The 14219-nt window shown below is 47.9% G+C and overlaps 1 protein-coding gene across 1 annotated transcript in view; it reads left to right on the forward strand.

Moving 5' to 3' along the window:
- NCKAP5 (NCK associated protein 5) overlaps positions 1-14219 on the forward strand; it is an 870988-nt gene that overhangs the window by 803121 nt on the left and 53648 nt on the right. The window contains exons 11-13 of the mRNA XM_022590669.3: positions 2733-2921; positions 7954-11717; positions 12459-12636. Of these exons, the coding sequence (XP_022446377.2) occupies positions 2733-2921; positions 7954-11717; positions 12459-12636 (4131 nt within the window). The remainder of the gene's footprint in view (positions 1-2732; positions 2922-7953; positions 11718-12458; positions 12637-14219) is intronic.

A 14219-nucleotide genomic window follows, 5' to 3' on the forward strand; every position in this document is an offset into this window, starting at 1 on the left:
GGTTGCCCAAGGTCAGGGAGAGGTGGGAGAATTTCCCAGTAGAGAGGACTCGCCCCTTCCTCTTCTTGGCGAAGAATTACTCTGTAATCACCCCACCACACACACACACACACACGTACACACACACACACACACACACACACACACACACCCTCCCCAGTACACTGCTCCAAGGGAGGGCTCACACCACTCCTTTCATCCTCCTCAGCATAGCCCAGGTCACACTGTGAGACACACAACTTGCTACCAAGTAATGCACATGAGAGGTAATCATCTCTCATCGCTCCTCCTAGGCTAGGGGCTTTCTGCTCAAAGCACAGGCCCTGGGCCAGCAGCATCAAAGCACCTGGGAATTTCTTAAAATACTACATCTCAGACCCCACCTCAGAATTACTGAATCAACGTCTGTATTTAACAAGATCTGGGATGACTTCTGTGCCCATGAAAGGATGAAAAGCCCGGCTTAGAGGACACTTCTGTGCATAACTACCCCAGCCCTGCCTGACCCACATGACATTGATGGGCCTTCCCCACCTCCCAACCGTGTCCTCCATCACATCTGGGCATCTCAAGTTCAAGGTCAAGGGAGAGGCAACAATGCCTCCCTCCTCCAGCTCATCTTCTGAGTTCCCTGTCATCTTAATCCAACATCTGTATCGAGGTGCACACATGTGTGACAACTGGGCAAGGAAGCTTATTTGTTAAAGAGAGGCCTGGGAACTGAGTTGAGTTGTAAAAATAGACAGTATTTTGATAGGTGAGGTGGGAAGGTATAGATGGGAAAGACAGAGAGAAATCACAGATAAGCTTCAGTACTTTGGGAAAAGGTAGAATATAAACGGTGACTGACACCTGTGCAGGGTGTGAAAAAAGCCATGGGAGAAGTTTAGATCGGATGGCCTCAAAGGACATGGATGTGATCTCTCTCCGGATAGTAGACACAAGTTCTAGAGCAGAGGTAGTCCTAAATAAAAGCCACCACCCTGGTGAACCAAACAGCAAAATACCAGAGAATGGGACGGAGAAAAGAGAAGACGCACAAGTGCAAGCGGCTCACGATGTGATATTTCTGCAAGTCTGTGCAGGGCATGCTCCAGATGTGTGTGCCGTGCCTGAGGCCTAACTGCATCGTGCTCCTGTGCATTGGGACCACGGGCAGAGGCTAGTTGTTGAGATACAGACGTGAACTCCCCTTAACTAAGTTACGTCTGGCAGTAAATGAGGTCATAAATCAATAAGTATTGCTGAAAGCTGGATTTTAAGACGACTTTCTCCTTTCAGTGGTATTTAGAGCCAAATTTCAGGGGGAAAAATAGAGTAGTAAAGTTCCTTGGCATTTTCAGATCACTTAAAGAGATTATTGTGCAGCCAAAATGAAGTATCGATAGCAAGGCAGATGCCTCATATTGAAAATCTAACGTTATTAAGCATTATGGATATTGGTTAGACAGCAGATTAAACATGCCCTCTGTACCGATGCAGGGGTTTCCTATTGACCACGAGTGCTCCCAGAACAGCATTACCTTCCTTCCCCAAGCTGGTGTTTAGTCATCGTCAGTTGGAATTGCATTTGGAGAACAGTGATATGTACCCAGGTACTAAAGGCAGCCATAAAGTGTCAATAGATTGCACAAGTAAGAGACTTGCCATTCCGCCAGTGACACAAAGACAGATGGTTTCCCATCAATGAGTTTCTGAGACAAAGCTTTTCTAGATAGGGGACAGGAATGAGACTGTAATGGAGAGATCCCATTCTTGTGATCGGGATGCTAAATTAATTTAGCCTGTCCAGTTAGTGGAGCTTCATCTGTTACATTAGGGGCCTATAATGTGGCTGTCAAGATGTTCTGGGGTGTCTACAGCTTTGTCACCTGTGCCTTATGCAGACCCGCTAGAATTCTAACTGCTTGGATCCTTCTGTGCGGGACCCAGATCTGTTTGATGTGAGAATCTTTACCATTTGGATAGCCAACTGATATGAAGAGTCCTAGGATCTTTACAACAGAGCCTCGTGATTCCCAGGTTTGGTGTTCCATTACAGTACATGGCTTCCTGGGCATTCGATCCCAGACTTATAATGATGTTATCAGAGCCATAGGGATTATAAGAGTGATCTGGGAGAACTGTCCCACCCTATACCAGAAGACAATAAGGTCCATGGAAGTTAAATGCTTTCTTTCTCAATATCTCATATCTGGTGGCACTGGTAGCCTGAGAGCCAGGTCGCTAGACTCCAGTCCAGGGCCCATGCTCTTGAACCCTTAAGCCAAAGGTGCTGCTCTGTCTTCTTCCTTTTGTAGCATTAAAGTCATGTCTTGATATTGATCTGATTCTTTAACCAGCATGACTGGATAAAATGGAACACTACCAGTGTCATATTTCTGCCTAACGATGATGGCAGCTCATAATAATTGAGCACCTGCTTAGGCCAGATCCTATGCTGTATGCTTCTCATCTAGAAACTCACTTGGTCCTTGCAGTGACCCTAAACGGTGCGCGGTATTATTATTCTTCACTTTTTAAAAAAGAAAATGTAGCTCTAAAAGATTACATCATTTCCCAGGCATGTTAGTCAGAGTCATAGCCAAGATTTGAACCCCTAGTCTGTCGACCCCAAAGTCTGTGCCTCTAACCACAGTGCTGTATTCGCTCCTACCTCATTATGATGTTGAGCTGGGATTTCCTCTCTCCCTTAGCGAAGTCCTCGCTCAGAGCTGTCCTGCTTTTTTTAGGAATGCCAGCTGAACACAAAATCAGGAACCCCTGCTTTGAAACGCCCTGGCATGGGGGTTGCCATCCACGGTCATCTCTGTACTCGAAGCAGCTGTAGCAGCAGCGAGCTGTCTCTCTCGAGCGCCTGCAGCGAATACTCCAGCGGCTCCTCCTACACGTGGCATGATGGGAAGAACCTCAGGAAAAGGGTAAGGCTCCTTTCAGGGCACTGCAGCGTCAGAGAGAACCAGAAAAGAAGCCTCTTCCGGTAGGAAGGCGGAAGGTGGGAGGGAGGCGAAGAAGGAAATGACCATTTGCTGAGTTCTTGTCTGTTTACGCTTCTCCCCATTACATAGAAGAGGAAATTGGCTAGAGACTGTTAAGTTCCTTGCTAGAAGTCACACAGCCAGTGAGAAGTGGCATGATGATTCAACCTCAGATGACGAGGCCATCATGGGAGGGAGTTTGGGAGAGAAAGACATTTTCCCTTCTGTGCTTTGGTGGAGCCCACCGAATTCCCAGATTTATATCGAGTTGGAACTGGAGCCCTGGCCTAATGGAACTGACCACGCTTCAGACCGACTAAGACATTTTCAAGTAGTTTTATGGACATCAAGCCTGTGATGCTCAGAGAGACTTGTTAACGTCCGCTGCAAACGAGAGTGGCCTTGCCCACGTGCCAAGTCACTCCAGACTGAGCATCCCGTGAGAACTCAAAGAAAAGGTTTTCTTCTAGAGAATAGGGAGAGCGGTGCATTCTCTCCGAATGAATGGCCGAAAGGTTTGGAAGTATCATTAGCTTTGTAGGAGTTTACTGCTCAAAAATAGCATGTATTATATTGACCTTTAATCAAGGCAATAGCCTCATAAAACACTAATATTATGGCTGTAAGTTGGAGGGTGGCACAGTAGAGAGGGAGAATTCCATGGTGGACGACAAGCGCTATGGCTTCAGTGAAAGTCGAGCATGTCTCTACTTAGATGCCAGGAGTTCCTCTACCAGATTTTTAAATAACTCTTACGGCTGGAATGACTCCATCTGCAAAGTGGGCTCACCCAGCTGAAGATTCCTTCATGATTTGAATAAACATCTTTGCACACTGGTATAAGCCAAGAATCTGGAATCGCTGTTTCTGCAGTTTCCTAATGTTAAAGAAAAACAAAGAGTACAGGAGAATGGAAACCCTGAATTCGAATATTTGGAGATCGGTTTTCTGCCATCTGTATAAATTTAGTTTATGACTTCAGAAGCATAAGAAACCAGGGAACTTCCGTAACTGCCAGAAAATTTGGGTGAGGGAGGAGGTTTTTCATACTCTGAACAAGAACTCAGAACAAGATTGCAAGCTGGAATTTAGAGCTTATTCCCTTGGACTCAGACTTACAGTGCAAAGTGCGGAGGCTGGGGTGTTATCAGAATTGCTCCTTCTAAGGAGCTGTTTGGAGTTCTGAATAATGACTGCTAGGAACCTGGCCCTTAGCAGACTGGGGAGGTGGTGGTGGTGGGGGGGGGTGTTCCCTCTCTTTGTCTCTGAATATTGCTGGCTCCCAGAGCCCCCTGCTCTGCTCTTTTCATTCACAGCTCTTTCTCTCTCTCTCTGAGCCTTTTTTCTTTTCTCTTCTTTTCTTTCTTCCTTGAAATTTTTCCAGTTAGAGCAACCCTCGGTATCCTAGGGACATCTCTTCCCTGAAAGAGGAGAAATAAGGTTCTTAAGACACTTCATACACACTCCATTAGCCATCATCTGGAGATTTAACAGTGTCCCATCTCAAAATGGCTGTGGAGTACCAGCGTGCCTGTTACATCTCCCAGAGAAAAGTCCTAATTCTCAGGGATCCAGCAAACTAGACCCAGTCTCATGAAGACATTTTATTTTATTTTTATTTGTTTGTTTATTTATTTTTGGCTGCCTTGGGTCTTCATTGCTGCGCACGGGCTTACTCAAGTTGCGGCGAGCAGGGGCTACTCTTCGTTGCGGTACGCGGGCTTCTCATTGCAGTGGCTTCTCTTGTTGCGGAGCACGGGCTCTAGGCGCGTGGGCTTCAGTAGTTGTGGCTCGCGGGCTCTAGAGCGCAGGCTCAGTAGTCGTGGCGCACGGGCTTAGTTGCTCCGCAGCACGTGGGATCTTCCCAGACCAGGGCTCGAACCCGTGTCCCCTGCATTGGCAGGCGATTCTTAACCACTGGGCCACCAGGGAAGAAGTCTTGAAGACATTTTAAGTTGATATTATTTAAGGAACTTCTTAAGTTCTTACCAAGTACCAGGTACTCATTTAGTATTAACTTACATAATAAATTCATACAATATAAATTTGAATGTGAATATAATATTAACCTATGTAATAACAAATATATGACCAACGGTTCTTTAGTAGTTCATAAGTATTTTGGTTTAATATTTTTTTGTGTAGAAACAGAAGGGAAGCCTACATGAAATGCACTGGCCTGCCCTCCATGGAGGAATCTGGCTTGTATTATTGAGTAATGACCACATGTCAGCTTTGTCAGCTCTTCATAAGTACTAGCTCATTTAATGCTCGTGATAGCTTATTAAGTAGGTTCTCCTATTTCCTCCATTTCACAGAGAAGTAAACTTGAGGTGCTGAGAAATTAAATATCCATCCCAAGGTCTCATAGCCAGTAAGTGGAGCTGGGCAGTTGGTTCCAGAACCTTAACCATTCTGCTAGACTGACCTCCTTGAATCAGCCTAAAACGTGGAGGAGTCCCAGTTGTCGGGATGGGTTTGTTTCCATTAAGACCAAGAATGTCGTTTAAAAAAAAAAAAAGAATGTGTAAAACTGTTGTCTAGTCAAGAAATAGGAAAGAACTGTGGGCATTAAACCGAGGCTCCTACCTTAGCAGCAGCATCTTTCAGCCAGCTGCCCTGTTCCCCAGAGCAAGTCTCTTCTGACTTTTCCCTGCAAAGAATGAAGCTGCCAATATGAAATGCCAGCTTCGTCCCACCATCTCCCCAATAGGAGATTCATGCTTTTTTTCAAGTTTCAAGATTATCCTCAACCTTTCTCAAGCTATTAAATACCATGACCTCCTTTGGAAAACTGTTGGAGGAATGTGGCTAATCTCCCACGGTGGGGAGCCAGGGCCCTGGGAGGTTTGCAGCCTTGGGCCCTGGGATGACGCAGACCACAGCATGGGCAGGCTGCGGGGAGGCAGAAGAGAAGTGGGTAGGCAGACACAGAGCACACCTATGGCGTGAACAAATCTGCCCCTTTCAAGTTCTAAGAGGGTGCTTTTGCCTGGCTTCTCTTCTTTTTTGTGAACGTGACATCAGGATCATGGAAATTCTTAGAAACCCAAGCTGTGGCAGTCTGCTCACTGGTCAGTCTATAATACCCAGACTTACCGAAGGGATTTCTTCTGATTTCCGAAGGAGTTTTTAATGGCACAGCAGAAGAGGAGGGGGAAGGGGAAGCATCACCAAAATAGAATCTATGCACAGCAACTTCTGACCCTGGAGAATTTTCCAAAGAGAATATATAATTTGACTTAAAACCAAATATACATACAACAAATAAAGAAAAAATAAACAAGACGTATTGTTGATGACAAGATTTTTATGATTTTTAACAATCAAAATTTTTATGAGAAAGTTTTAGATGTAACCAGATGCTCGCTGAGATTCCAAGGCAAGTTTCTGACATGGAGCTGACCTCTGCTTACGAGCGCTCAGGTGTTCAGAGTCCTGGAGCAGCAGGGCACCTAGTGTGGAGATGCCAACGGGAGCTGTACTCTTAGCCAAGACTGGTGCAGAGTGCACATCTGAAACCACCAGATTCATTCATAGACATTCTTCATCGTTAATTATATAGCCTTTTAAAAGAAAATAGTCATTAGGTCAGAGCCTCCCAGTTTCCCCGAGTGCCGGTTTGTGATTAAACTCCACAAGTTCCATTCGAAAGAGGGGTGTTGGAATAACCTATGGTCTCTATTATGACTTTGACTAATATAGAGGGTAGAACAGAGGCTAAGCTTCATTCCAGCAGTATGGCATCCAGATGGATGGTGCAGTCTCTAGAGCCAGATTGCCTGGGTTCAGATCTCCACACAGCCACTTCAGAAATGGTCATAGGAAGGACCCAGGAGACCAGAGTTCAAACCTTTGCTCCAGCTGTTCCTTAACTATGTGATCTCCAAAGGACAGACCTTGCTGAATCTCACTTTCCCGCCTAGTAAAATAGAACTGATAATGTCTCCCTCATGGTATTGTTCTGAAAATTAAATCAAAGCACTGGGTCAGGGGCTGGTACACAGCAAATGCTTGGTCAATGTAAGTTTCCTCCTCTGCCACTGTTTCTTGCTAGCAGTAATTTGATAAATATGAATGTCTGAGTAGAATGCCATGGTTTTTTCTATGTCATTTCTTGGTCACTTCTCCAGAACTAACACTGGTATTTGGAGAAATATGAAGAACAGGAAATTGACCTTTTGAAGTTAGCCGGTGAACCATTGCTATGAGTTCTAACAGCAAATGCCCAGCTGCTCTATCTGTGTAAACATTGCACAGATGTTCACTGCCTATCAATGAGTAAAGTCATGAAGCCACATGGCATTCTAACTTTCAGTCGTTAGAATGGAAGGGACCGTAAAGGCAGGGACCAGCTTACTTTTCCATTTACCCTCTTTACCTGCCGTATACACTGAGCAGTGAGCCATAGTGTCTTCTGGTTACTCCCTAAGTGTTCCTTAAGCATACTTTTCCAATTCAGGTCTTTGCCTTCCCATTTCTTCTACCTGGAAATCATTTCCTCTACTTTTAAACTAAGGCAAACCTATCTCTCTTTCTAGGGCTAGGTTTATTTTTTTAAAAAGAAAAGGAAAGGAAAGGAAACTTATATGCTTTTTGTATTTTTTTTTCTGAACAGACATGTGGTCTCCCTCGTCCGAAATTCTGGAGTACCTGCTACCCCTGCATGTCTCATATGATCCCTTGACTTATGGTTCCTTGAGCTCAACTCCTCCTGGGGGTTGCATGCTCCTTGAAAGCAGGGTCCTCATCCTCTACTTACCTATATCATGTGCTACTTAGCTCAGGACCTGGCAAGGTAGAGCTTCACTGCGTAGTTAATGAATTAGTTTGAATCAATTAATGAATAAATGCATTTATATGTGAATATTTATCAACCACTAGAACAAATTAAGTTTAATGATGGCCTTTTCCCTTTTATAAATTGGTGATCCACAGAGCTCAATCATTTCTCATGTCTCCTTTTCTTTCCTAGCAGTCGTCACAAAATTGGGACAAAAGGTTAAGTATTGACTCTTCACTCCCGAGTGGCTTTGCTAGTCCCACAGATGAACTACCTCCGACTCGCATCAAGGAAAGCCACATTTTGGAAGGACTCAGAAAGCTCCAGAAGCGAAAAGTGTTACTTGAACCCCCATCAGTGATAACCAAATGGGGTTATAAAGATTGCATGAACTCCAATGAAGGAATCTATTCGCCAGGAATTAAAAGTAGCAGCCTCAAGGAATATCCCCCCTGCAAACCCACAGACACGGGGAACCCCTGCAAGGAGCCCCACAAGGCATTTGCTTATGACACAGATTCTCACGACGATGCCGAAGAGGACCCTTCCTCCTTAGCCTCGCTCCAGGCAGTTCCACACCAGGGCTGCAGGCTGCACGGTTGTGAATTAACCCACAGTGTTTCTGACAGTCTCTTTGGCTGGGAGCTGAATGGCAAACACTGTTCAGAAATCACTTCCTCGGTCTACCCCTGGGAAAGGCCTGAGAAGCTGACCAGTTGTGCTAGCAACTGTCCCTTGGAGCGGAAGCAGTGCCCAAGTGCGCAGGGGCCTCAGGTACAGAGAGAGAGGGACCCGCACAGCCAGGGCTGCCTGTCTGTCAATCTCCAGCTCTCAGACACTGATGACACCGAAACCCTGGATGAGCTGCACATAGAGAGCAGTGATGAGAAAAGCCCTTCAGACGTGTCTTTGACTGTGGACGCCGACAAGTCCGTGGAGAACCTGGACGTCCATGTGGGATTTGGAAGATCTCAACGTGGGTCTCCTGAGGAGGAAGAAAAACAAGTGCCCGTCCACTTCGAGAGCAGGCCAAAGACGTTTAGTTTCATTAAGCAGCAAAGGGTTGTAAAACGGACTTCCTCAGAAGAATGTATTACTGTCATATTTGATGCAGAAGATGGCGAGCCCATTGAGTTCAGCTCTCACCAGACTGGCCTGGTCACTGTTACCAGAAAGGAGATTTCCATCCATCAGGCCCCTGCTGGGCCCCAGACAGAACACACTGAACTTTTACCTCAGGGAATTGCTCACTTACAGCCAGGGGCTGCTGCTAGAGACTACCCTTTCTTGAAGAGATCTGAAGAAGAAACTGAGAGAAACATTCCAAGACAAGAAGTGGATGATGTTGCCGTGACACCCACTGAATCCTTCCACCCCAGGACTGTGACGCAAAGCACTCAGCGACAAAGACTGACCAAACCAACACACGCTACGTCATGCCAGAGTCATTCTAGGTCCTCTGTGGCCACGGGCATCTATCAGAAGAAAAGTCTGACAAAAATACCTACCAGGGGCAAGTCTTCACCTCAGAAATCGAGGATAATGGAGCCTGAAGCCTCCCTCATGGTCCCCTCAGCTGGCCCAGTGACTCTTGAGAGATCACCAGCTCCAGGGAAACTCTCACGGTTCAAAAAGTCTGAAGGCCCAGAGCCCCTCTTTGCTTTACCGCCAGATTCACACATTCCAAAACCCTCCACCCAGCTCCCTCACGGCTCCAAAATGTTCAGCAGAAGGGACTGGGTCCAGTACTCCAGGAGTCAGATTCCAGCGTCACAGCTGCTGCCAAGGCCCCCTGCCGAGCCGAGTGACGATGGCGAGCCCCCCACGAGGGATAAACACTGTGACCCGGGGCCAGAGGCCGGGGTGAGATCGCCCTCCCTGCCGTCCCCTCCAGGCAGGTCGGTCTCCCTACTCGCCAGGCCCAGTTACGACTATCTGTCGCCCCCTTCGTGGGCCAAGCCAGAGAGCGGGGTCCCCAGTGAGGCGGCGAGGACAGTATTGAAATCCCCCCCTCTGAAAGGATCCTCTGCTCCAATTATTTATTTTAATCAGACCGTGACAGAAGTGCAGGGGAAGAAACCTTCTGTGGCCTTCAAAAAGCCAGTCTTCACTCCCCCTCCGCCCTCCACAGAAACAGCAATCCAAACCAGATGCCCTGCTCACAGCCCCTCCAGCTCGTTTGCTGGGATGGCCCCAGGGCCTCCAAAGGTCTCTCCAAAGAGAAGTGTCCCCAAAACCCCACCTCACCAGACACTTGGGACCACACAAACGGACATAGGGTTACGGACTCCCAAGAACTGTCCTTCTACCCGTGAGCCACTGGAAATACCGTCTCCCAAAGGTGTGTCTCCAGCAAGAAAAGGACAGTTGAATGACAGTGTCTCCACACCCCCCAAGCCCTCCTTCTTAGGGGTAAATGAGTCACCATCATCTCAGGTTAGCAGCCCCTCGTCATCAGCACCCTCCAAAAGCCACAGCACCCCGCAGGGTTGCCAAAACCCTCAGGAGAGAGGACTGAAAACTCGCCTCCCCGTTGGGCTCAAAGTCTTCATGAAGTCTCCCCAGTTGCTCAGGAAGAGCTCTACAGTGCCAGGGAAACATGAAAAAGACAGCCTCAACGAAGCCTCGAAAAGTTCCGCGGCTGTGAGCAAGGATAAGCCAGGGACCTCCAGGAACGCCAGCAGCCTTGAGACCACGGGAGGCGAAAGAAATGTGTCTCCACTGGGTTTACGAGCACAGGAGAGTTTGGCCGAAGGGCTTCCCCTGGAAACAGCAACGCCAGAGTCACTGGAAAGTAGCACGCCTGGGGCTGATGGAGAAGATGCGGTAGAAAACAAGTCTGTGAAGAGATCCCTGTCCTCCAACAAACCGCTGCTAAAACCAGCTCTAGGCATGAACGGAGCCAAAGCCCGCAGCCAGAGTTTCAGCGCTCACTCAGGGGACAAGCCCCCCACGGCCTCCGTGGAAGGGCCAGGCAAGGTCCGGACTCAGATTATTACCAACACTGCTGAGAGGGGCAACTCCCTCACCCGGCAGAGCTCCTCCACGGAAGGCTCTCCCAGCAAGACCGCGTCTGCCCCGGTGTCTGACGGTCTCCCTGGTGCTGGGAGGCCCCTGGGGCATCCTTCCTCCAGGCAGGGCTCCCTGGGGAGTACAGGCAGCTCCAGCAGCCAGCACGGGAGTCCAAGCAAGTTGCCTTTGAGGATCCTTCCAAAATCCGAAGGGCCCCTCGCCCCACCTGGAACAGAAGAGCAGCCGGCCTACGCCCAGGGAGAAGGCGTCAGGGTGACTGCACCAGAGGAAGCAGGCAGCGACCACGGCAGGTGCCCGTCCACCCCAAAAGACGGCCTGGGAGCCCCTCAGAGTCCGGGGAGGACACGGCATCCCAGCAGTTTTGAAACCAGCAGGACCTCCAAGCTAGAAACTTCTGGAAGGTATCCAGACACGTCTACAACCAGGACCGGTGCTGTGAGCCCAGAAGCCCCCCTCTCACCCACAATCGAAGAAAAGGTCATGTTGTGCATTCAGGAAAATGTGGAAAAGGGCCAAGTGCAAACAAAGTCCACCTCTGTGGACGCGAAGCCGAAGCCCGGGCCTTCTTTTGCCAGCTGGTTCGGTTTTCGGAGGAGCAGACTGCCGGCTCTCAGTAGCAGGAAGATGGATGTCTCCAAAACCAAAGCAGAAAAGAAAGATGCAAAAGGTTTGGGGTTTGGAAACAAACAGCTAAAATCAGAGAGAAAGAAAGAGAAAAAGAAGCCTGAGCTACAATGCGAGATGGAAAATGAACTTAACAGGGACATCGAGCTGGCAGATGGTCCAGACAGTGGTTTACAAAACAGAAATAACCTGAAAACACCGCCAGACATTTATGACCAAGTGAAGTTTGTATCGAGAAATAGACCCAGCCCTGTTCCGTGTGCAACGAAAGATACCTTTATGACGGAACTCCTAAACAGGTAGCGTGTTGGCAAAGAGGGTGGCAGTGTAGAGGGCAGTGCAGAACCCTACCCACTCCTCACCCCCCAACAGGGAGAGTTGTTTGTTTCCTGCATACTGAATAGCAGTCAAGCATGTTTCTCATACAAGCAGAAATTCATCGTAGCAATCTTTTACACGTTAGCCAGAATTTAAACAATGAAGTACAAGTTAGCGATAAAATGGTAATTTAGTCCACGTTACTTTGGTAACCAAACCAGTGGTCTTTGAAATTAAAGAATGGTAAGTTTTATCAAGGTTGATGGAAATCCAGCCTACAGTAGAAATCATGAATATACCCACATGGCATGAAATGGAAGAAAACTACACATATGTTTTTAAAGGATGCTGACCCCACTGATCGTACCGAGCAAACTTAGAAACTTTCTGGAGGTAATTACAGATTCTGCTGATCTCAAGCCAGAAATATATTTAGCAATCATTCCCCAGTGGTTTTTACTCTATTCCCTCACACACACACCCGCCATCTCACAAGCAGTCATAAAAATAAAAATAAGCCATTGCATTATCAAATCTAAATTGACACACTACCGGAATAGCAGATGAACATTTGACCAAGGCCAGTGAGACACACTTATCACTCAAGGGTTTAAAGACAAAGAGACACATGGAGGTTACTTTAAACATTAAAGGATTGGGAAAAGTAGAGCGATTGCAGGAGAGCAATGTAATTGATCAGAGGAATCACTTTCTACCTGCAGAGTTGATAAGAAAGCAGCTCAACAGACTGAAAGTGGATCAAATAATGTTTCCTGCAGGAGCGTGTTAAAGGGCAGCTCCCAGGGCTCTTGTGTCACCGGCAGCTCTATCGGCACTCAAGGAACCCACAAGAAGAACGTCAAAACCAAAGCAGATACGGAAATACCGAAAGGCTCCCTGGTAAGTCTTTTACCATCCTGGTTATGAAGTGTCAGGTTCTGAGATGGGCTCGTTGGGTTTTGTCTACCCTTTGCTGATGAAAATATATAGGCAAGAGATTAAGGGGGAAAGGGAAAGTTAAAGCCAAAGAGAAAAAAGAGGGAAATCTTGGTGACGCTGTAGCGGAGTGACGGCGGTTAGATTGGAATGGGCCTCGCTCCCTCCACTCTTGCTGCCTTTGTAGTTCCCTTCTCAGAAGGATGGTATGATCACAGTGCAGGCAAATGATGCTGCGAGTGTCATCTTCCAGTTACACCCTTGTGCTGGGAATTTGTCCTGATGATGCTTTCCATCATTTCCAGCAACGCAAAAAGGAACGAAAATGATTGTAAAAGATAAAAGTGCAGAGCAATTTAGGAGAACATTGGCTATTTTGATGATTTGATTTAAGCATTTTTCCTAAAGTTGTAAACACCGACTCATCCTACCTAAGACAGAAGGTGTTAAGACTTAAGAAACTTATCCTTGGAACCAGGCCTGGATGCTGCAGGGCAAGGGAGAGGGGACAGAGCCTGGAGCTGTGCCCCATGCTCCCGGCCGGGACATCAAGCCTGTCCTGGGACTGGGCGCTAGCCCCGGAGCTAGCATGGTCCGCCGTGCAGGCTGCACATCGGGGCTTCTGTAGGCTGCCCAGGTTTCCTGAGCGACAGGGACCTCGAGAATGGCCGCTACCCGCCCGGGCCCAGGCCGCCCGCAGGAGGCGGTGGCAGCTGCCACCCCCCATCGTGACGGCCACGGAAACACGCTCGGCGGAGACAGCTATCCCTCGTTCGGCAACCCACAAGGCAACGTGATAGCAAAAATCGTGTCTCCTGTCGTGTCCGTGGTGGTGGTGACCCTGGACCCTCGGAGCGGCCAGCTATTTCCAGTACAACAGGAGGAGGAATTGCTTCAGGACAAATGAACCAGAAAACATCTTAGGCCTTCAAAATCCACCCATCGCTTTGAGAAAAGCTCCGTCCAGTCAAGAACCGCCTTCATCGCTCCCATGAAGTTCCTTTCCTTCTTGGCTTGACCAGCTGCCCTGAAGGGTTTTCTCTTCTGTTTGCAATAGACGTGCTGCCTAACCAAGAATTGCTAATTCCTCAGACACCTCGATCAATCGTGATAAGGTAGACAGCTGGACCTTGGGTTGTACAAAAGATTGCTTGATCTGTTGGTTCCATCGTGAATCTGGACAGAGAGATTCCGGCTCTGGAATGAGCTCCGAAACTACCGACCCCAGGCCATCGACATGGTCACAAAGCACAGGGGCAGCAGAATGGCACGGGGGTCTTGGGCGGGAATGCCATCAGCTTCTAAAAGATGAAGACAGACTGCTGTTTGGGTTTCCAGCAAGCTGGGGTGAGAAGCTTGGCTGTTGCTGTAAGTTCCTTAGTTACGTCAGGAATCCAGACCCGTTCACCACCGCCCGTGAATCGGGAATGAGTGATTTCCAACAGTAACGGCAGAATTTGCACGTTATTTCAGCTCACAAAAATATTGTCACCTGCAGAGGATCAGGCTGGATTTGGGAAATTGAAGTGCAAGATCGCTGATGTGGA

The sequence above is a fragment of the Delphinapterus leucas genome, chromosome 8 (genome assembly GCF_059928025.1).
Source record: "Delphinapterus leucas isolate spDelLeu-1000000601 "Yukka" chromosome 8, BTC_Dleu_Yukka2, whole genome shotgun sequence".
Classification (NCBI taxonomy): domain Eukaryota; kingdom Metazoa; phylum Chordata; class Mammalia; order Artiodactyla; family Monodontidae; genus Delphinapterus; species Delphinapterus leucas.